General features: G+C 39.2%; 1 protein-coding gene across 4 annotated transcripts in view; it reads right to left on the reverse strand.

Annotated features, from left to right (window-relative positions):
- Positions 1–24,345, reverse strand: part of SYNE2 (spectrin repeat containing nuclear envelope protein 2) — a 356,033-nt gene that overhangs the window by 239,935 nt on the left and 91,753 nt on the right. For all 4 annotated transcript variants that reach the window (XM_047767512.1, XM_047767510.1, XM_047767513.1 and 1 more), the window contains exons 8-11: positions 18,750–18,946; positions 11,428–11,528; positions 8,593–8,694; positions 6,717–6,854 (exon numbers count right to left, since the gene is read on the reverse strand). In XM_047767512.1, coding sequence (XP_047623468.1) covers positions 6,717–6,854; positions 8,593–8,694; positions 11,428–11,528; positions 18,750–18,946 — 538 coding nt within the window. The remainder of the gene's footprint in view (positions 1–6,716; positions 6,855–8,592; positions 8,695–11,427; positions 11,529–18,749; positions 18,947–24,345) is intronic.

Consider the following 24,345-nt stretch of genomic DNA (forward strand, 5'->3'; position numbering starts at 1 on the left):
TTCTCTTATTCATTAGTCTTTTTTTTTTTTTTTTTTTTGCCCTTTTAGGGCCACAACCATGGCATATAGAGGTTCCCACGCTAGGGGGCCAGGGGTCTAATAGGAGCTGTAGCCTCCAGCCTATGCCAGAGCCACAGCAACACCAGATCTGAGCCGCATCTGTGACTTACACCACACAGCTCACGGCAACACCGGATTCTTAACCCACTGTGTGAGGCCAGGGATCAAACCCACAGCCTCATGGTTCACAGTCAGGTTCGTTAACCACTGAGCCACAATAGGAACCCTATTGTGTGTGTGTGTGTGTGTGTGTCAGGGAAATCTTGATCAACAGGTAAACTTCTTAGTTCTAACTATCCCTGGGCTAGGTGCTGATCAAGAAGATCACCTTGTTTAATAAAAGCTGTAAAAAAGGTCACAAGAATAAAAACAAGTGTTCTGATAAATTCACATTCAGTTATGGGTAGAAATGAGAAATATTTAAAGCACCTACTAAGCAGGGATCGACTACTGTACTGAACGACCATCATTTGAAATGCTGTCTGCCCTTGCGTTCCCAGACAGTACAGCTATACCTCTCATGCAGATTTAAAGGTTGTTTTCCTCACTAGCCCTGATGATATATTTATATTAGATATCTCCTGAATATGTCTTTCATCAAAGCCCCTACCTCCTAGTCTAAGCACCTTCCTCCTTCCTCAGCCTTCCCACCACACCCTACCTGCACACGGGGTCACAGAAATGACCACTTACTGCCCCAAACACTGACCACATTTCCTCGCTCTTCCTGCCCCCTCTACCTGGATTTCCCTCCTGAGAAGCTCCCACATTCATTCATTCAGCCACTGAGCAGACACTTAGGAATTGTGCTAAGAGCTGGGTACAAAGACACAGAGGGCTTCCGGAGTGGAGGACCTGGAGGGGCAGGGAGGTGGTCACACCACAGGGGACTGAGCCACCATCAGATGACAGCTAGGGGTACACCCATGGCAACATGGAGGCACCTTAAATACATGTGCTCAGAATTGAAAGTAAGAAACAGAAGAACATATAATATCAACTTACACAGTTTTAAAATACATGGACATTGGACTTGCCGTGTGGCTTGCAGCATAACTACTCCGAGTTGCTTCTAAAATACATGGATACATGAATCCAATGCTGCATTTTGCAAGAACATATCAAACAAAAGATACATATTAAGCACATCCTGATGGTGACCTTAGGAGAAGGGAAGATGGATGGAGGATATTTGCATAAGAAGGAATAAATGCACAGTTTAACAGATGGACAAAAATGAGAGTAGAGCCTCACCCAGACCCATGTGTCATGAGAGGAGAGTAAGTTTAACACAACTCTCCACATCTGAGAGTCAACCAGGTAAATAACCAGGTAACCAGCCTCAGCTCTTGCCTGAACCAGGGGAAGGAGACAAGCACACAGTTACAGTAAAGCGTGCTCACCAAAAACACAGGCATGGGGTAAAGGAGGACCCTGGAAGAGCACTGACGTCACAGTGACGAGCAAAGTTTCAAGTCTGTACTTTCGCTTACCATTAGAGCTCTACTGAGTTGGTTCTAATTTTAGAGTTAAAACGCTTTTAAATAGAAGAATAGGCAAATTTAATTTTTTCCAAGAATAGAGTTATTTGAGTTGTTATTAATTCATTGAAAAACATTCATTGGGTGCCCACTATCTGCAAGGGAAGTATCAAAAACAAACAAACAACAACAACAAAAACACTTAACCAACTACCCAAGTACAAAGACGTTAAATGAGGACAAAGCTAGGCTCTGTTAAGGCAGTCAAAAGGAACGATTAATAAATAAGAAGCATGAACTATTAAAGTTTTTGTATTTTGTTTTGCTGTTTTTAGCGTATTGAGGTATAACTGACAAAATTGTAAGATAGTTAAAGTGTTACATCATTAATGTATACAAAATGAATAAACAGCAATGTTCTACTGTGTAGCACAGGGAGCTATATTCAATATCTGTGATAAACCGTAATGGAAAAGATATGAAAAAGAAGATATATATATATACATATAACTGAATCACTTTGCTGTACAGAAAAAATTAACACAACATTGTATATCAACCATATGTCATCAAAATAAATTTTAAAAAAATAAAGCGTATATCATGATGATTTGATATATATTAATATCATAAAAGGAGCCCCACCATCGTGTCAATTAAGGTATGTATCACTTCCCACACTCATCTTTTTTTCTTTTTTTTCTGGCAAGGACATTTAAGTTCTACTCTCTCAGCTAATGTCAATGACATAATACAGTGTTATCAACTAAAGTCAGACCTTATTCCTCTTACAGCTGAAAGTCTGTACCCTTTAACCAACTTCTCCCTAACCGTCAGTCCTGGACAACCACTTTGCTACTCTGTTTCTATGTGTTTGATTTTTCTTCTTTTACTTCCACAGATAAGTGATATCTTGGAGTAGTTTGTTTTGCTTTAATTAGCTTGCAAGTTTATTTTCTCAAAAGGCATATGGCAAAAGACAGCTATACAACCTAAATCATTAAGCATATGCCGGTAAGCCTCCATTTGAAAAATAGTTTTTAAATGCTTCCATTATTATGAATTTTTAACATAAAGCTAATATGTGCTTTTATTATACACACACACACACACACACACACACACACATGAATTATTTGGGCATTCACCGTAAAAAAACCTCCAGAAAACTGGCAGGTGACTGAGCTAAAGAGAAGCTAAGAATGATACCTCTAACTCAGCTAATATTCTTTTTACAACTGAAAGGAAGCTGTATAGACAGCAAGACCTGTACCAACTTCCCCCATAAGAAAGGAAGACATCAGAAACCAGAGAGGCTACAACTCTATTGTCTGCAAAGTAGACCACACCAAAAATCCATAAGGCAGAGAATTATGACTCAGATAAGGGAGCAAGAAAAAACAAAAACAAAAACAAAAAAACAGAAAAACAGCCAAGTGATCTGGAGATTACCAACCTCCATGAAAAAGACTTTGGACTGATGATAGTAAAGGTGATTCAAGACCTTGGAAATAAATTGGAGGCAAAGACTGATAAATTACAAGAAACACGAGCTAAGAAATAGAAGATTTAAGGATTAAGAAAGCAGAGATGCAAAATACAATAAATGAAATAGAAAATTCACTAGAAGCAACCTACAGCAGAATACAGGAGGCAGAAGAACAAATAAGGGCGGTGGAAGACAGACTAATAGAAATCACTGATGCAGAACAGAAATGAAAGAAAGTTGTATATACTCTGGATTTTTTTGGCCATACCCATGGCATGTGGAAGTTCCAGGGACAAGGACTGAACTCCCACCATAGCAGTGACAACACTGGATCCTTAGCCCACTAGGCCACCAGGGAACTCGCAAAAGCTGTATATATTTTGAATGAAACCAAACATGGGCTTTCCAACTGGGGTTGTACGCTGCAGCTGTAGGGAAAGTTAAGACAGAAGGCAAAGTCTACCTTTCATTCCTTGCCTTTCACTCTTAACATAGAAAAGTGACTCCACACTTTCTTCCTCAGTGTTAGAAATTACTTTCGAATTTAGATGAATACTTACATAAGATCTTGTGAGGTCAAAATAACATAATATGGGAGTCCCTGTCGTGGCTCAGTGGCTAACAAATCCGACTAGGAACCATGAGGTTGCAGGTTCAATCCCTGGCCTTGCTCAGTGGGTTAAGGATCCAGCCAGTGTTGCCGTGAGCTGTGGTGTAGGTCGCAGACGCAGCTTGTATCCCTCATTGCTGTGGCTCTGGCGAAGGCCAGCAGCTACGGCTCTGATTAGACCTCTAGCCTGAGAACCTCCATATGCCGCGGGTGCAGCCCTAGAAAAGGCAAAAAGACTTAAAATAAAAATAACATGAGTATTTCCTATAGCAGGCTTAAAATGAAACCATTGGAGTTTCCATTGCAGCTCAGTGGGTTAATATCCATGAGGATGCAGGTTCAATCCCTGGCCTCACTCAGTGGGTTAAGGATCCCACATGGCATGACCTGTGGTATAGGCCGCATATACAGCTCAGATCTCATGTTGCTGTGGCTGTGGTGTAAGCTGGCAGCTACAACTCCGATTCGACCCCCAGCCTGGGAACTTCCATATGCCGTGGGTGTGGCACTAAAAAGACATACATACATACACATAAATATAAAATGAAGTCATTTATTAAGATGCTTTGAGATACCAGTGTCCTCAAACAACTGAACTAGAAACTGCCTGGATGTTATTGATTGTTACATACCCGATGACTTAAAAACTAATGTCTCATTTTACAACACCAAGAATATGAGCAGCACTCTACCTAAGGGATGGGTTTTTAAGCTACAATCAATGTTTAGCACTTAATCTTGCAAAACATTTCTTTTCATGGTGTTTCTCATTATTTGGGGTGATTTTTCCAAATCATTCATAGCAAAATTAGGTCAGGTCACTGTGACCTGGAATAGCCTGAACTGTACAGACACTATCTTCTTCCTCTCCTTCCATTTTGTGGCAGAGAGTTCCTGCCCTTCACCAGGATCAGCGTCAACACGGAGATCAGAACAGGAGCTGAAAACGCAACAAGCACTGCCACTCAATGGAAAGATTTATGGAGCTGCATCAGTTCTTCAACATGAAGAACCCTGACAGGGTGGCTCTTTTAAGCCTCTGTGCTAGTGTCTAAGACACTTCACGAATGGTATGATAAAGTATGCTGAAAACAAGCTGTCATTCCTAGCAGCCAAGAGATTCGAGCAGGAATCAGCAAACTTTTTCAGGGCCAGAGTACTTCTGACTTGCAGACCACACAATCTCTGTTGCAACTGTGTAAATTCACTAAAAATCATTTAATTAGCCATTCAATATGTGTGGATTCTATGGTATGTAAGTTATACTTCAACAAACATGTTCATCTTTGTATCTTATCTTCTTCTATGAAGGCAAAGTAAAGACATTAAGCAATCACAGAAAACTAAGAGAATCTGCAATCCACAGACCTGCATTATAAGATAAGTTAAAGGAAGTTTTTTAAGCGGAAAGGAAATGAGTTCAGATGGAAACTCAAATCTCAAGGAAGGAATTAAGAACAATGGAAATGATAAATATCTAGATATAGATGAAAGACTACCTTTCCCTTAATTTCTTTAAAACATATAACTGTTGAGCAAACAATTGTAACATGTTCTCAGGGACTTTAAAATATGTTTGTGTCATATACAGATAGACAGATACAGCTACAGATATAGATATATAAACCAACTAAGCATGAGGAATGAGAGATTTGATTGCGAGATTTCTACATGTAATGAAGTTGTACAATAACTTAGAAGTTGTAGAACTTGAGGTAGACTGTGAAAATTTTATAATGTAGGAGTTCCCACTGTGGCTTAGCAGGTTAAGAACCTGCCTAGTATCCATATCCACTTCCATATGCTGCAGTTGTGGCCATAGAAAAGAAAAGAAAAAAATTATAATGTATATTGTAATCCCACTAAAAATATGACAGAAGTAGAGCCAAAAAGCCAATAGATAAATTAAAATGGAATTCTAAAAATATAATCTAAAACAAGGCAGGAAAAAAAAAGGATAGAGATACAAAAAACAGAGGGAATAAATGGAAAAAGTGTTAAGATGGTAAACCCACATTGAACCATGTCAATACTTACATTAAGCATAAATTGTCTTAACAGTCCAGTGAAAAGGCTGAGATTGTCAGAGTGGATAATAAGGAAAGATCCAACCATATGCTGCCTATAAGAGATCACTTAATAAAGTGATCTCTCAAATAGGTTGAAAGTAAATGAAGGAAAAAGATGTGCCATAAAAACAGTCGGCATAAGAAGAATGCAATAATCATATTGATATCAGATCAAGTAGATATCAATAAAAATCATCTTGCCAGAGATAAACAGGTAAAAAAGTGTTCATCCAGGAAGACATAACAATCATAAATGTACATATCTAATAAAAAAGTCTTAAAACACATGACAGAAAATTTGATAAAATTAAAGAAAGGATTCTAATTCTAATTCTAATCCTAATCTAATCTAATCTAAATCTAATTCTAGATTTTAATAGCCCATTCTAAGAAACTGATAGAGCAACTGGACAAAATGCCAGTCAAGAGAGAGATAATCTGAACACTCTCAACTATCTTATCTTAATTGATATTTATAGACTATTATATCCAATAACTAGAGAATACATGTTCTTTTTAAGAGCAAATAGTATCAAGGCTGATACAGACCATGTGCTGGGCCATAACACATTTCAATAAATTTAAAACGACTGAAATCATACAGATATATTCCAGACATACATACACATGTTCATCTTTACACATTGTCTCTGGGTTTTTCCCTATCCCCTTTGAGCATCTATTGATAGTGACACATGACACTGGTCCAAAGCAGAGAGGAGCCTGCAGGTCAGTCAGTATGGATAATATACTGTGGCAAACCAAGAATTGATGGCAAATATGAAAACTTTGGATAAGCCTGTAATTTCTCTAAACAGAATATCACAAATTCCTATGTAAATATTAACCACTACCCAAATGAGACCACAGAGAATACATAACAACACTCTCCCAACTTTCTGAGGAAGCATCCACTCGGTCTTTTACAGAATTCCTCCCTGAAGTCTGAAGTTATCATCCAACACAGCTGCCCCATGAAAATGTTCTAATCAACATTACACAGTTACCTGGTAGTTGAGACTGTCCCAGGCTTCTCTCAGCTGTAACTGATCTTCATTCAGCTCATCCAGATTCTTTCTTATTGACAGGACATCCAAAAAGGGTTTTTTCCCTTCATTGAGTAACTCCAGGAAGGACAGCAGGCTCTGCAAATGAGAGTATTTTAAAGACTAAAACGTTTAAACCAGTTTATAAAATGGAACTTGCTGTGTGAAGGTCTACAGCTATCGGTAATACTTAAATGTTGACTTAAAGGTAAAATTCCCTGAATTCAGGATCCTCTCACTGATCCAGTTTCTTTGTTCACTGCACCCTCATTATCTGGGAGCCCTGGTGGTGATAAAGGTCACAGTGTGCGTTGTGTCACTGTTGTTGGATTTCTGGGCAATGGAGCAGCAAGGCAACCCACCTCGAGGACAAATCATGATGCCCTGAGGAAAATGTGACTTTGCCCCCCAAAAAATGTGTTCATAACCATAAGAATAAGAGGAAGCGTGAGTTATATGTTAGCAGCCATCATGTATAAGTGGTCTCTGACATGCCCATGACTAACTCAGCCTGAGCCAATTCTTCCCAAATCACTTTATACACACTTCAGAAAACACTTTGTCTCTGCCCTCAAAAACTAATAAATAAAACTTTTACTGGTTGTATTTGTGGGAAATATTGGTGTTTGAGTCATCAATTCCATAAATAGTAATTAAAGCATTAACCATAACTATTGGCAGCATTTCTAATTAAATTTTATGAACAAAGGGATAATTAGATTCTTTCTGGGAATTAACTGAATCTGTAGTACACTGGTAAATCAAAGACATTTGTGAGAGGCATTTCCTGTTGACGCTGAGCACCTTGTCGATGAAAAAAATCTCAGGCTGAAGCTAAGAGAGACAAGCACAGGAAGCCTGTGCGGTTCAGACTAAAGGAGGTTGAGGTCTGCTCCCTGCCTCCCTGATGGCTCCTCTTAAGTCTCTTTCAAGATGGTGCAGGGAATAATTGCTGCCCTGGGGAAGTGTCAGGATGAAAAGAGAACTAGGGTTTTGAAGCTAGACTTCATTCAAATCCCACCTCTACCTCTCATTACTATGTAACTTTTAGATAAATCACTCAGTTCCTCTAAGCCTTGTCCTCGTCTGTAAGACTGGGTTGAGCATGATGTTGTAACAAGTAAAATATGGGTCAGCAAGGGCCCTGATACACAGCAAGTGTTCAATGTGGTGACAGTGACAGTTGTCTTTATTATCCAAAGGATACGATGGCTGAAACCCTACACTGGAATTCTGGGACGGCTCCATTTACGACTTCCTACTGTTTTCCTTCAATATTCATTCTGAAAAGCATGTTCTGCTCTAGACCATGGATTGGAAAATGTGTTCTGAAAGAGGCAAAATAGCAAATATCATGTGGTCTTTGTGGGCCATATGGTCTTCACTATAACTATCCAACAATGGTGTTGTGGTGAGAATGTGGCCGCAAACAACACTTTAATGGGCACGGCTCTATTCCCATAATAATATGTTTATAAAAATAGGTGGTGGGGCCCAGAGACCCATTTGCCACCCCCACTCTAAAACCTTACCACTCAACATTCTCTAAGAACCACGAGCATCAGCACCATCTGGGTGCCTGCAGGAAATGCAGGACCCCGGGCCCCAGCCCAGAACTGCTGAGTTAGAATCTACATTTTCACCTGGGGAAGATTCTCCAGGTGATTCCTCTGCAGGCTAAAATTTGAAAAGCTTGGTCCCTAGAAGTCAGCCCTAAAAGCTGGAGATAATTTGGGTATTTAAATAATTAACTCTACATAATTTTTTTCCTACAAACATCCCACTCTTCCCTAAGAGTAAACTACAAAAAAAAATTGTTGTTTAAAATCATACCTACCTCATACTTTTCACAATAAGTCTCATTTTCTGAATCCTTTAGCATTTTCTGCAGTTTCTTCTCTTGTAGAGTTAACCAGACCATGGCATCTTTCATCTTCCCCTGTATTTCACACATACACTTTTAAAACTGTCTTAAATAGACTTTGCGATTTTTTTAACAATAAAATAAACAACTCTAACCATCAGTGAAATAGTGTAATCATTACACAACAATGACTCAATAGTGCCAAGAGGAATTTTGCTTGTTCATATAACACCTTAAACTTTTTTTTTTTTTTTGCCTTTTCCAGGGCCACTTCCTACAGCATATGGAGGTCCCCAGGCTAGGGGTCTAATCGGAGCTGTAGCCACCAACCTACGCCAGAGCCACAGCAGTGCGGGATCCCAGCCGCGTCTGCAACCTACACCACAGCTCACGGCAACACTAGACCCCCAACCTGCTGAGCAAGGCCAGGGATTGAACCCGCAACCTTATGGTTCCTAGTCGGATTCGTTAACCACTTAGCCATGATGGGAACTCCATATAACACCTTAAACTTTTAAATGGATTGAAACTAGCATCTGAAAGTAATGTGCTAAAGAAACAGGGTAAGCAAGTGTCTTTTTTTTTCCGGCTTACCCATTTTCATTATTCTTTAATTTTGTTTTTTTTTTTATTTATTTAGGTTTTTAGGGCCACACTCAGAGCATATGGAAGTTCCTGGGCTAAGGGTCGAATCAAGCTGCAGCTGCCAGCCTATGCCACAGACACAGCAATGGGGAAGGGATCCAAGCCACGTCTGAGACCTACAATGCCAGATCCTTAACCCACTGAGTGAGACCAGGGATGGAACCTGCATCCTCATGGATACTAGCTGGGTTCGTTTCCACTGCACCACAATGGGAACTCCTATTCTTTACTTTTAGAGAAACTTATTTATAGTAGACATTTCAAAATACTACTTTCCAATAAATCTAAACATGGGTTAATTCAAGAGATATTTACATCTACTAAATATACTGACATCAAAAATACCTTGAACAATATAAAGATCCTGGAGTTCCCATTGTGGCTCAGCAGGTTAAGGACCTGATATTGTCTCTATGAGAATGTAGATTTGATCCTTGGCCTTGCTTGCTATGGTGTTGCCATGAACTGTGGTGTAGATTGAAGATGCAGCTCGGATCTGGTGTTGCAGTGGCTGTGGTCTAGATGGGCAGCTACAGCTCCAATTTGACCTCTAGCCTAGGAACCTCCATAGGCCACAGGTGAGGCCCTAAAAAGCAAAAAAAAAAACTATAACTATAACTAACACTACTAAAGGCTTTGGTTAAGCTCTCCTATGAAAGTGAGCAACAGTGGTACACTTACACACATTTGGAGGCTAATTTTACTAGTATTTATTGGTAAAGCAAAGGAAATTACATCTCATTTCCATTTTCCTCTTTCACTTTCTTTTTTTATTTCTAGTAAGCAAGAGTACTTTCTATGTATTTTTGCATCTGACTTCAAGGACAGTTGAATTTTTAATTTTATTTTTAATAAGAAAATTAATTAGAAAAGAGTAGCTCCTCAGAATGTCAGAAATAAGTGAACTACATAAGACGCCGTCTCAGTGAGTCTCCCAGAGTCAGTGACAGTCTGGCTTTTGGTGCCTCAAATACAAGAATCAGAAAAACATAGGTCTAAATTTGTCAAAGAAAACATGATAATACGACTGCAAGTTTGCATGTCTGAGGAAGTAGTTTAAATACACTTTAAAATAATATTCAAAAACATTTTACTAAATTTACAACAGTCATTTATTTCCACAGAAGCAGAGAAGATGCTCATTTTCAACTCAGTGATTTTTTATGACATTTCCTCCCACAACATTTTGTGTAACTGACTAAAAATCAAAGGAAAAAATTCAATAATCAAACAGCAAGCTGATGGTAATTCAAAAGTATCTCAGCAAATAAGGATGAAGAGTAGAACATAATGTTTCTGTTTATATGAATTATATGATTCCATTTACATGAAGCTAAAGAACAGGTAAAATGGAAATATGCTAAAATTAGACTGCAATGATGTTTGCATGACTATGTAAATATACTAAAAACTACTGAATTGTAAATTTTAAAAAATTTAACTTTATGGTATGTCAACTATCTCAATAAAGCTGCTAAAAATTACAAGAGACAAAAATCTGGTATCTCTAGAATTTTTTAAAAGCCTGTTAAACTTAATTTCTCCTACATAGAGTATCTTCCTAGATACTATTTAAGATAATTCAGCAAATGTTAATAAATTACCACTTTCAACTTTTTTAAAAAAAGCAAGTAGGGAGTTCCCATCATGGCTCAGCAGTTAACGAATCCAACTAGTATACATGAGTATCCGTGAGGACAAGGGTTCTATTCCTGGCCTCCCTCAGTGGGTTAAGGATCCGGCATTGCCATGAGCTGTGGTGTACATCGCTGTGGTGCATTGCTGTGGCTGTGATGTAGGCCGGCAGCTACAGCTCTGCAAGCCCTGGCCTGGGAGCCTCCATATGCTGTGGGCGCAGCCCTGAGAAGACAAAAAAAAAAAAAGAAAGAAAAGAAAAAAACAGGCAAAACCAAGCCACCATGAAAGAAATCGGAATACTGGTTGCTTAAGGTAGAGGAGGACAGACAGGAAAGAGGCACAATGGAACAACTTGGGTAATAAATAAATCACCATTAAGGTATGGTTTATGTGGTATGTGCCTTTGTCAAAACTCAGTCAACAGTATATTTAAGTTCTTCATGCAAATTATGCCTCAATGTCAAAAATGAAACCATTAGCAGGTTATCACAAAAATGAGCTTTATCCATAATTATCAAGACATACCTGGGCTTTATCTCCAGAGCCAGGTGCATCCTTTGAATACTGCAAAAACTGTGCCACGTAGGTCATGATCGACTTCTCATCAGGGTCAACAACATCCACATCTGTAAGATATGCCACACTATCAATCAGCTATAGGTGTGATTCACTGTAATGACTATCCAAGAATAGTACTGAAATGAGCTTGAAATGAACCGAAGCAGTCCATCAGTCATGCAATCTCTGCTCACTGACCGTTCCTACAAGACTATGCCATAGTTAAGAGTTTGAATCTGAGTCAGATGGAGCTGGGTTGAGTACTAGCAGGAGCACCACCCAGCCTCAGCTTCCTAATAATAAAATGTCACTGTGTATGTTGTACGTTTGAGAGCATAAGTAGTCAAGGAGAAAGGAAAGTCTTCCTCTTTCTGGTGACACAGTGCAGATACTCCTCTAGGAGTAGAGGGACACAGAGCAACTGGAATCCACGCCTGACATGCTGGTGTCAGCATTTGGGCTGTAAAGCGTTTCCAGAAGTATATGTTGTATAGATTTGTTCAAGACATCCACAAGATTTTATTCATTCATTCATAAAACAAATACATTACCGAGACCCTTCTGTGGGCCAATCTTTGTGTTGAATTAACAGAGTCAATGGTAAAATAAATTTGAAAAATGTTTAATTTAAAAAGTTAAAAAATATTATAAATTCATTAAATGCAGAACTTCTCCAGGCATATAATAAATTAAGCAGATCACAAAATCATTAAGAAGAAATTGCAATACGATACAGACAAAATGAATACATAATTTTGGGTGTCTTTGGCTATGTTGCCAAAACAACCAATGAAGATATTGAGAAAGAAATCTGTGTTTATCCATTAATTCAGTTAAACTCATTTCAACAAATATTTACAGGAAGCCAACAAATGCAGGTTATAAGCAGGGTTTGTAAAGCTCAGTCCTGCCCTTCGGTATCAGGCTTATTGTTTCATTCAACAAGTAGTTTCCAGACCCTTGAGCAGATGCTAGATGCTTTAACACATTGTCTGCCCCTCAAGGAGCTGGCAGTTAAAAGAAAAACAAACAAACAAATACAACACACTATGCATGCTTTGGCGTGTTTATTGTCCCAGTAAGTGCTCAAAGCTGGATGAGAGAGTAAATGAATCCAATCTATAGTCAAACAATAAAATTCAAGGCAGTAGTAAGCACAATAAAAAGTATCAATAAAAAGATAGGAGTGGGGTTTCAATTTTAAAAAAAAAAGCATCCCTGGAATTCTCTTATGGCTCAGTGGGTTAAGGGTCCAGAGTTGTCACTGAAGAGGTTGGGGTCATTGCTGTGGCACGGCTTCCAACCGTGGCCCACAAACTTCCACATACTGTGGGCATAGCCAAAGAAAGAAAGAAAGAATCCCTAAGAGTTGAATTATTCTATCTTTTACTGAAAAAACAGTTTAAATATCAAGAGACACATAAAATAATGATACTGGCTTAACTGCATACTTCTCTTTAAAATTTTCTCATTGTATATGAAGCTGCGCATAATGATTAAATGCATTATTAACAAAACTGTGTCAAAAGATAATTCCCTGGAGTTCCCGTCAGGGCTCAGCAGAAACGAATCTGACTACTATCCAAGAGGATGCAGGTTCAATTCCTGGCCTCGCTCAGTGGCGTGGGTTAAGGATCCAGTATTGCCATAAGTTGTGGTGTAGGTCACAAATGCAGCTCAGATCCTGAGTTGCTGTGACTATGGTGCAAGCCAGCGGCTACAGCTCCAATTCGACTCCTAGCCTGGGAACCTCCATATGTCACGGGCGTGGCCCTAAAAAGACAAAAAATAAAAATTTTTTAAAAAATCAATAAAAAGAAAATTCCCTTATTCAAATATGATGGTGGTATTTGGTTTGCATAAATAACCATAATGTATTTCACATTTTTGAGCTATTATTTAAGATATATAAAATAAATTATAAGCAATCATTTATACAGCAGAAATTTACTTTTATTAAATTGTCTATTACACTGGCTACCTAGTTATTTTCACATACTAAAATAGAGAGGATATTTTACACTAATATTAAAAACATGCTGGAGGGGGTGTGGAGAAAAGGGAACCCTCCTGCACTGTTGGTGGGAATGTAAGCTGGTACAACCACTAGGGAGATCAGTATAGAGATACCTTAGAAATCTACACATAGAACTACCATATGACCCAGCAATCTCACTCTTGGGCATATATCCAGACAAAACTTCCCTTGAGAAAGACATATGCACCCGCATGTTCATTTCAGCTCTATTCACAATAGCCAAGACATGGAAACAATCCAAATGTCCATTAACAGACGATTGGATTAGGAAGATGTGGTATATATACACAATGGAATACTACTCAGCCATAAAAAAGAACAAAATAATGCCATTTGCAGCAACATGGATAGAACTAGAGACTCTCCTACTGAGTGAAGTCAGAAAGAGAAAGACAAATACCATATGATATCACATATCTGGAATCTAATATAAGGCACAAATGAACCTTTCCACAGAAAAGAAAATCATAGACTTGCATAATAGACTTATAGTTGCTAAGGGGGAGGGGGAGGGAGTGGGGTGATTGGGGAACTTGGGGTTATGGATTAGCAATGAGATCCTGCTGTGTAGCACTGGGAACTGTGTGTAGTCACTTATGATGGAGCATAATAATGTGCGAAAATAAAATGTGTACATGTATGTGTAACTGGGTCACCATGCTGTACAGTAGGAAAAAAAATTGTATTGAGGGAATAACTATTAAAAAAAATTAAAAAAAAAAAAAACTTGGTGGAGTTCCCATCGTGGCTCAGTGGTTAACAAACCCAGCTAGGATGCATGAGGATACAGGTTTGATCCCTGGCCTCGCTCACTGAGTCAAGAATCCAGCGTTGCTGTGAACTGTGGTGGAGGTCACAGATGTGGCTTGGATTCCAAGTTGCTGCGGCTGTGATGTAAGCCGGCAGCTGTAGCTCTGATTCAACCCCCAGCCTGGCAACTTTCATATGCCGCAGGGGCAGCTCTAAAAAGCTGATCCCAGGACTGTAGGAGGATTTGTACAAGATGAACATGGAACATTCTGTAGCCAAAAAGTAAGGAACTACCCAAAACAAACAAGCCAGCCCCACAGTGATAAGTATTTGTCTAAGGAGCACAGTGGCCAAATAAGAGGGCTCCAAATGACCAAAATTTGGAGGTTCAAAAAGTACATTTTTTAATTTGCACAATAAAACAGTGGTATTGGATTACAACACAAAGTATAAAGTATCTAGGATTCTATATTGATATAAATAAACGGTTGGATAGGTAAATAAACAGGGAGAATAGGAAAATTTCCTGTGTAGAATTCCAAATGATTTATGTAGATAATCTGCCTTCAAGGAGAGTGAGCACAACGCTCCTCGGTGTGGGCTGTGCTTCGTGACTTCCCTTCAAAGACTGTGGTCTGGCCTGCTGGCTCCCCAGACAAACATCAGCACCCCATCTTTCTTCCTCCACCCTCCAGACTTGCCTGCCCCAGAGAAACCTGCTGCAGCCCAGAACAGGGAAGACAGTGAAACAGTTAATGTCTACACTTTGGAGGGGACCCAGGTTAATTCTAAATGGCCTGCAGCAAACCACCATAGAGGATGGTAACAGAAATAGCAACTCTTTGCATGGTGTGTTGTGAAGTATTAAATCTTTTATTTTGTTGACATATAGTTGATTTCCATGTTGTGTTGGTTTCTGCTGTACAGCAAAGTGATTCAGATATATTGAGATATATATATATATATATACACACACATATATACATATATTCTTTTTCATATTCTTTTCCATTATAGTTTGAATATAGTTTCCTGGGCTATATGTACAGTAAGTAGTGGATTCTAATCCACATCCTCTCACCCAGACAAGTCTTAAGAGGACCAGAGGGGCAGGGAAAGTACTCACTAGAATCTCCACCCCCCCCCCACCCCGACCCACTGCCCCATGCTGACCTCTGGTCACAAGTTAATTTGGGAGGAGATATGGGTCTCAGGCTGATCAATCCTCCTATTTCAAAAATCAGTCAGCAGAAACCCACAAGCCCCTATTCAGAACCTTCAGGGAAGCTCAGAAGACTTTGCCGTCAAAATCCAGCAGAGGGAAGTAGCTTCTGAAATGCTTAACCTACTTGCCTTCCCTGATTCTGTACAGAGCCTGATGGCTTTACCAAGACCTACAGGGCCCATCACCTCAGTGAAAGGGAGTTGCTCCAACAGGCCTTCCTTTTTAGGAATCTCAAGCCAACCATTCTTTTTAATACACTTAACACCTAAGCATTGCCTCTTATTAAATTAGACAAATTCTTAACGTAAAAAAAAAAAAAAAGCATTCCCATCGTGGCGCAGCTGAAATGAATCTGACTAGGAACCATGAGGTTGCAGGTTCGATCCCTGGCCTCGCTTAGTGGGTTAAGGATCTGGTGTTGCCATGAGCTATGGTGTAAGCCGCAGACACAGCTTGCATCTGGCATTTCTACGGCTCTGGCGTAGCCAGCAGCAACAGCTCTGATTAGACCTCTAGCCTGGGAATCTCCATAAGCTGTGGTTGCGGCCCTAAAAGGGCAAAAGACAAAAAAAAAAAAAAAAAAACTCAAAAACAAAGAGTATGGTATGGAAAGAGGGAAACAGAGTAATGACACAGTGGGAAAACCTGACAAACACTACCTCAGCCGGGAGATCAAAGTCAACATCAACAGTGAGGTCATGTTCAAGGTATGAGAAAAAACATAGCACACATTCCAGTAGAGAGTCATCTTGCAAAATACCTGACCAGTAATCCTCAAAACTGTCAAGTCATCCAAAACAAACAAACAAAAAGATCTGAGAAACAGTCACAGTCAAGAGGAACCCAAGTTGACATGATAACCAGATGTAATGTTTCCAGGGTGGGATCCTGAAGAGAAGATGAGCATTAGGGGAAACCAAGAAAATACGAATAGAGTATTGCCTATATTATATCAATATCAGTTCATTAACTGTAACAAGTGTACACTACTAATATAAGATGTTAACAGGGGGAAATTGGGTGTGGGGTATACAGGAACTTACTGCATTGTGTTCCTAATTTTCCTGTAAGTCTAAAACTGTCCTAAAACATAAAGTACATTTAAAAATAAAAAAAGAATGAAGTACCAATAATTGCTACAACATAGGTGAACTTTGAACATTACACTAATTTAAAGAAGCCAATCACAAAAGACTACATGCTGTATGATTCCATTTATGTGAAATTCCCAGAATTGGCAAATCTATAGATATAGAAAGTAAATTTGTGGTTGCCAAGGACGATGGCAGGGCTGGGGAGAGACTGAGGGAAATGGAAAGGTACTGCTAATGGGCCTGGGGCTGATTTTGGGGGTGATGACAACATTGTAAATTTTACTATGATAATGGCTGCAAAATTCTATGAATATACTAAAAACCATTCAATTGTACAGTTAAGTGGATATATTGTATGATATCTCAATAAAGCTATTTAAAACCAAAAAGGTTAAGTGACAGAGCCATAGTCACTCAGTTAGTGGTATGCTGGAGTCAGCTGGCTCACACCAACATTGAGAGAGCTTACTGTTAAATTTTCATCAATTTCATGAACATAGTCAGCATTAAAAATTAAATTACAGGAGTTCCCATCATGGATAACCTGAAATGAACCTGACTAGGATCCATGAGGACAAGGGTTCAATCCCTGGCCTCGCTCAGTGGGTTAAGGATCTTGCATTGCTGTGAGCTGTAGTGTAGGCTGGCAGCTGCAGCTTGGATTCAACCCCTAGCCTGGGAATTTCCATATGCCACGAGTGCAGCCCAAATTAAAAAAAAAAAAAAAAAGGGAAGAAAGACAAGAAATTTTTTAAAATTATATAAATGCACAATTGCTTTCGTATATTAAAACAAAGGTAAAAATACTCAAAATTCATCACCTCCCAACCATTTCACTGCATCTTACTATTATCCACACTCCTGAGGCTATTTACGCCTATTGTACCTGTATGATGGAAATAATACATAATGGTATGCTACAATGCATCTTCTCCCAGTGTGTTCAGTGACTTCACATGCATGGCAAGATTTATACCACAGAAAATCAGCGAATGAGGGCTTGATTTGCTATTTTATTTACTGCTAAGAAAGGGATGGAAAATTGTTAATAATTCAGGTTAATCTTAAAAGTATGTCCTGTCTATACCTGTCAAATTGTACACAGAACAAAAATCGAATTCTTCTAGTATTCTTCCAGCAAAAAAGTCAGTCACATCACTGAAGGACAAGTGAAGTACTTAATGCAAAGGAAGCTGTCCACCAACATTCATGTCAGAACTACTCTGGTTCAGCAACTGCAACCACAAGCTGGCTACAGATGGATACAAGAGTTTGACAAAAATGAACAAAAGCATTTGAGGACTCTATGGAAGTTATAAAAAAGTATACCATATGTTTTATTACTATTTGTAAATTGTGTGCTACAAATCCTTTATGTTTGTAAAGTCTGTAATAGACACATATAGGTACACATAAACAAACACACTCTGTTTCAGAAAGCCTAACACTGAACATTGATCTTCACATCCCTGTTGTAGAGATGAGACTAGAATGTGTATCCCTTGACCTGTTCATGATAACTTTCACTAATCCTACATGTCTTTTTCATGAGCTTACTGGGTTTTCTCAAAAATAAAATTTTGGTACATTATGAAATAATATAATCCAAAGTAAAGTGCTTTTTAGAAGTGAATTACTCAAAACTTAACTTTATGAAGTTAAAGTATAACCCAATAATTATTTCTTCGAATATAACCAGTATTTAGGATTTTGCTATTGTTAACCATCTAACAAAATTAACTGACCACAACCAATGGCAAAGCGGGGCCAGCCTTACATGGAGAGACAGAAAAAGCAGTTTCTGTTCTCATAGAGGATCAGTTTTAATAGGGGGGAGGGAATTGGAAATATATAAACAACTCAGAAAAAGTGTTAATCAAGAGATTTTAGAAAAGAATAATAGAATCAAGGAGGACACAATGTAGAACACAATACAAGAAAATTAACACAAAGGCTCAAATTATTCTCAGTAAGAGCATTGCTTGCTTTCAGCTTTGACATCATCTCTGCAATTACTGAGGTTTACCTAATTGGTAGGAATTCTTAATGTCATGAAATTTAATAAAGAGTTTAAACTTTCCAGGAATAAAACATAATGCTGTTATTTCTGCTCATACATGGATACTATTTTCAAATCCACTTCACACTAGACACTTTCTGAAAAAGAAAGACACTTCTTTACCTTCTGGTTCCAGCATTTTGGGGATTTTTAATTCTTGTTCTGCGATTCTGAAGGCCTCTTTCAGATTGTCTTTGTTGGATCTCTGCTTCACACTCTTCATGTCAATCAGGTCTGGTCGCAAGGCATGAATGATGGCCAAAAATGCCATCCCATTTCTCCAACTAGACTTAAAATCCATCACACTGACAGACTCATACCTACCACAAAAGAATAAGAAACATGATAAATACTATTTAAAAGTCTATATTGGAGTTTCCTAGTGGCCTAGCAGTTAAGGATTCAGTGTGGTCACTGCTATCGCTCGGGTTTGATCCCTAGACTGGCAATTTCTGCATGCCAGTATCAAAGCACCTCCACTATATTTATCACTAATTAAAACATATTTCAGCAAATCAATCATATCAATCATTCCATGAAAATGTGCTTTTTCTGAAATTTTATTTTTATTTTTTTTTACAGGATAAAATACATATATTTAAACAGTTACATTCAGACAGATTATTATATCATGGATCTTAAGAAACAGATTAAGTGACTCCCACTGGAGAAGTGGAATGGAAAATATGCTGAAACAAATAGGAAATTTATTCTATACTTTATCCCATTTTGTACGGCTTTCATCTTTACTATTTAGTATTATCTATCACATTTCAATTTTTCTTTAAAAATTAGCACTATATTAAAATTGTGTATATTATGCAACTAAAATTTGTAAAGAAGAAAGCCTTATATACCATTAAACATTTCATATAGCATAATATAAAGAATAACTTAACTGGTAAGAATAACAAAAATAATACACCCTCTGAAAATAAGTAAAATATAAAATGCATAAATTGGTTAAAAAATAGCGTAACTATATAAATATGTCCTCACAATTTGTTACATCTTGTTGATTCTTCAATATAGGCATTACACCATTCTAGGTGATGTGATAAACAAGACATTATAGACCTTACATTGTACCATGGAGAGAAATGGTTATTAATAATACAATTGTAGAACTGTATTATTTAATTGTACAGTTGCATTATTTAATTATAATTATCATAAATTCTTTGATGGAGAGGAAATCAGAATCAGTTCTAAGAAGACTTCAGCATTCCAAGAATGATGTCAAATGACCCCCTTCATATTGGATTATGCACTTATTTACTATGAGATATATTTCTTCTCCAGAGACTCCTTGTTTGTGTTATCAGTTGTAGATTTTTGGTTTGCAGTTATTCTGAAATTTTGATATAAGAGTCTATATGTATATGAGATTGTTTTAAGTTGTTGGTCTCTTAATTGCAAGTTCATCTCCAATGTCCTGCATTTGAATCCGCCTCTTCTCATGATTTCTGATTTTGGTGGTATAATTGTGCATGGATGATTTCATATCTTTATATATACCTCTGCTGGTGAGCTTTGTCATTTGTGGAGTTTTTGTTTCCTGTTGCTGTCTTTTCTTTTCTGCCTAGAGAAGTTCCTTTAGTATTTGTTATAAGGCTGGTTTAGTGTTGCTGAATTCTCTCAACTTTTGCTTATTTGTAAAGGTTTTGATTTCTCCTTCAAATCTGAATGAGAGCCTTGCTGGGTAAAGTAATCTTGGTTGGAGGTTTTTTCCTTTCATCACGTTAAGTATATCATGCCACTCCCTTCTGGCCTGCAGAGTTGCTGCTGAAAAATCTGCCAATAACCTTATTGGGGTTCCCTTGTATGTTACTTGTTTCTTTCCCTAGCTGCTTTCAAGATTTTCTCTGTCTTTAATTTTGGTCAGTTTGATTAATATGTGTCTCGGTGTATTCCTCCTTGGGTTTATTTTATATGGTACTCGTTGTGCTTCCTGGATTTGAGTGAGTGATTCCTTTCCCATGTTAAGAAAGTTTTCGGCTATTAACTCTGAATATTTTTTCTGTCTCCTTCTCTCTCTCTTCTCCTTCTGGCACCCCTATAATACAGATGTTGGTGTATTTAACATTGTCCCAGAGTTCTCTGAGACTCTCTTCATTTGTTTTCAATCTTTTTTCTCTTTTCTGTTCTGCATCCATAATTTCCACTAATCTGTCCTCCACTTCACTTATTTGTTCTTCTGCCTCCTGTATTCTGCTGTTAGCTGCTTCTAATGAATTTTTTATTTCAGTTATTGTATTTTGCATCTCTTCTTGTTTAAGTTTTATATCTTGTATCTCTTTGGTCAGTGTTTCCTGTAAGTTATCCATCTTTGCCTCCAGTTTATTTCCAATGTCTTGCATCATCTTCAGCATTGACAGTCTAAAGTCTTTTTCCTGGAGGCTGAGAATCTCCTCATCACTTAGCTGATTTTCTGGGGTTTTTCCTTTCTCCCTCATCTGAGTTATAGTTCTCTGTCTTTTCATTTTTATAGGCTTTTGGTGTGGTGACCTTTTTACAGATAATAGAGTTGTAGCCTCTCTTACTTCTGGTGTCTGCCCCCCTTGCGGCTGAAGTCAGTATGGGGGCTTGCTGTAGGCTTCCTGGGGGAGAGGGGAGACTGATGTCTGACCACTGGTAGGTGGAGCTGATTCTAATCCATCTGGTGGGTGGGGCTTAGTCTCTGGATGGGATTAGAGGCAGCTGTGTGCCTGAGGGGTCTAAAGACAGCCTGTTTATTGAGGGGCAGGGCTGTGATCCCACCTGGATTGTTGTTTGCTCTGGGGCTTCTCAGTGCTGACTGACAGGTGGGGCCAGATTTTCCCAAAATGGCCACCTCCAAAGAAAGGTAGCTGCTGAATATTCCCAAGAGCTTTGCCTTCAATGTCCCTCCCTCACAACAAGCCACATTCACCTCTATTTTCACAGGATGTCCTCCAAGAACTGCAGTTAGGTTTGACCCAGATTTCTATGGAGACCTCGCTCTGCTCTGGGACCAAGTGCACGTGAAAGACTGTGTGTGCCTTTTAAGAATGGGGTCTCCGTTTCCCCCAGTCCTGTAGAGCTCCTGTGCACAAGCCCCACTGGCCTTCAATGCCAGATGCTCCAGGGGCTCTTTCTCCCAGTGCCAGATCCCCACACGTGAGGGTTTGATGTGGGACTCAGAACTCCCACTCCTGTAGGTGAGTCTCTGTGAACCAGTTAGTTTTCAGTCTGTGGAGCTTCCCACCCCAGAGGTATGGGATTTTTTATATCACATAATTGCCCCTCCTACCTCTTGATGTGGCCTCCTCTTTTTCTTCTGGAGTAGGGTATCTTTTTTAAGGTTTCCAGTCCATTTGAGTAGAGATTACTCAGCCTTTAGCTGTGAATTTTGTTGTTTTTTAGGAGAGAAGTTGAGCTCCAGTCCTTCTATTCCCGAAAATATTTTATTTTAAAGTTGGAGTCAAATTAAAGTAAAACGCCAAGTTTGATGAAGCTCAGGATACTACAGAATATTGGTTTTCAAATTGTGGGCCCTGGACCAGCACAGCAGCATCTCCTCAGCTGTGGATATTAGAAATGTAAATGCTGGAGTTCCCGTCGTGGCACAGTGGTTAACGAATCTGACTAGGAACCATGAGGTTGCGGGTTCGGTCCCTGCCCTTGCTCAGTGGGTTAACGATCCAGCATTGCCGTGAGTTGTGGTGTAGGTTGCAGACGTGGCTCGGATTCCGCGTTGCTGTGGCTCTGGCGTAGGCTGGCAGCTGCAGCTCCAATTAGACCCCTAGCCTGGGAACCTCCATATGCCACGGGAGCGGCCCAAGAAATAGCAAAAAAAAGGCTCTGGTGTAGAAATATAAATGCTGAGGCCCAACCCCAGGTCTCGTAAACCACACTCTCCAAAATCTGTGTCTTTAAAAGCCCTTCACAGGACAAGGATACTCAAGCTTAATGCTCTTTATTCAACAATCTGTTGGCTCAAGACTAATTCTGGACCTCTACAAATGGTTAAGTTCCTTTCAGTGGAAAAAATTAAATGACAGATTGTGCCAAGGCAGTTCATTGGATAGACTTTGTCACTCCTCTGCTTAGACCTGGTCATCAGGAATGAAAGGATAAACAAAATGCAGTGTATACATATAATGAAATATCTTTCAGCCCAAAAAAGTACGGAAACTCCGATGCATGCTACGACATGGATAAATCTTAAAGATATTACACACAGTGAAATAATCCAGTCACAAAAGAACAAACACTATATGATTCTACTCATTTAGGGTACCTAGCAGAGTGAAATTCACTGACAAAGTAGACCTCTGTTTGCCAGAGGTAGAGGGGAGGGAGAAATGGGGGGCCTGTTAAATAGAGTTTTAGTTTTGTAAGATGAAAAAAGTTCTGCTGTTGGATAGAGGTGATGATTATGCAACACTCTTAATGTACTTAATGTCACTGAACTGTACACTTTAAAATTGTCAAAGTGGTAAGTTTTATGATATGTATATTTCATTATAATAAAAAGAATTATGTGCAAAAAACCACCATAGCTTGTCCTTATATTTGGAATAATAGCTCTCCCTCTGGCCCACAAGGCTTTACAAGCTCTGGCTCCTACCTTCCTCTCCCACCTTTCCATCCCCCTCTCTTACAAAGCTGTAAGGTATGGCTGGACCACACTGACTCCATTTTGTCAGCTCCATCTTAAGCCCACAGTCCTATCCTCTTCTCTCTACATGACTGAGCCTTAGCCTGCTCACAAGGAATGTGCCCAAGTCAGATAAGCTCCCTATCAACCTTTACCCTTGGCCTTTATCTGATAGGAAAACTAAAAGAGAGCCTTTTGCTGACACAGATGGTTAATGGTCATGAGACCCCTGGGGGGAGGGAAAACACCCCAGTTCACACTGGTACAGACATATTTCTCCCTTAGTAATCAGATGCTCTTTTAAGCTTTGGTCTCTTTAAATCCCACAACCCTCACCCCTGTACCCATTTTGGCCAACGCCTCTGGTCCTTGTCTGCTGATCCCGCCGGTACCAAAGTTACCCACAATAAACTTCATAACTGCATTTCATGGAGCTGCCTGCTCCTTTCGTCAAACCCTTCTCAGTTCAGAGGATATGATTCAGTATCTTTCCAACATGCAGCCATGCTGGTCTTATTCCTATTTCTCAAGAGCCTTTTTAGAGAGCTCCTGTGTGGCGCAGGGGGTTAAGGATCCGGCATTGCCGCAGCTGTGGCATAGGCAGCAACTGCAGCAGAGGTTCCATCCCTGGCCCAGAAACTTCCACAGGGACAGTGGCAGCCAAAAAAAAATAAGACCCCTTTTAATCCTTCTGCCCGGATGCTCCTTCTCCCAGATCTTCATACTTAAAGCCTTATCCTGCAGGTATCCACTCCAAGGTCTCCTCCTAAGAAAGATGCTCCATGAACACCTACGATAAAAGGCAACCCTCTTCCTACCCTTGACATTCTCAACCACATCAAAGTCCTTCCTAACTTCATTGCCAAATATAACTCATTTTTATTCACCTGCCTCCCCAACTAGGGTGCAAGCCCCTTGAGCACAAGGGCCTTTTCTTTCTTGTCCATCTTGGTAGACTCACCACCCCGCCAAAACAGTGTCTGGCATATAAAGGTGCATAACATATATATATATATCTCAAACCACTTACTCACTACTCTGTATTTGACAAGAGAGACTGCCAAAAGATCACTGAAGATTTTGTAAAAGCATACAGTT

The sequence above is a fragment of the Phacochoerus africanus genome, chromosome 2 (genome assembly GCF_016906955.1).
Source record: "Phacochoerus africanus isolate WHEZ1 chromosome 2, ROS_Pafr_v1, whole genome shotgun sequence".
In the NCBI taxonomy this organism is placed as follows: Eukaryota; Metazoa; Chordata; class Mammalia; order Artiodactyla; family Suidae; genus Phacochoerus; species Phacochoerus africanus.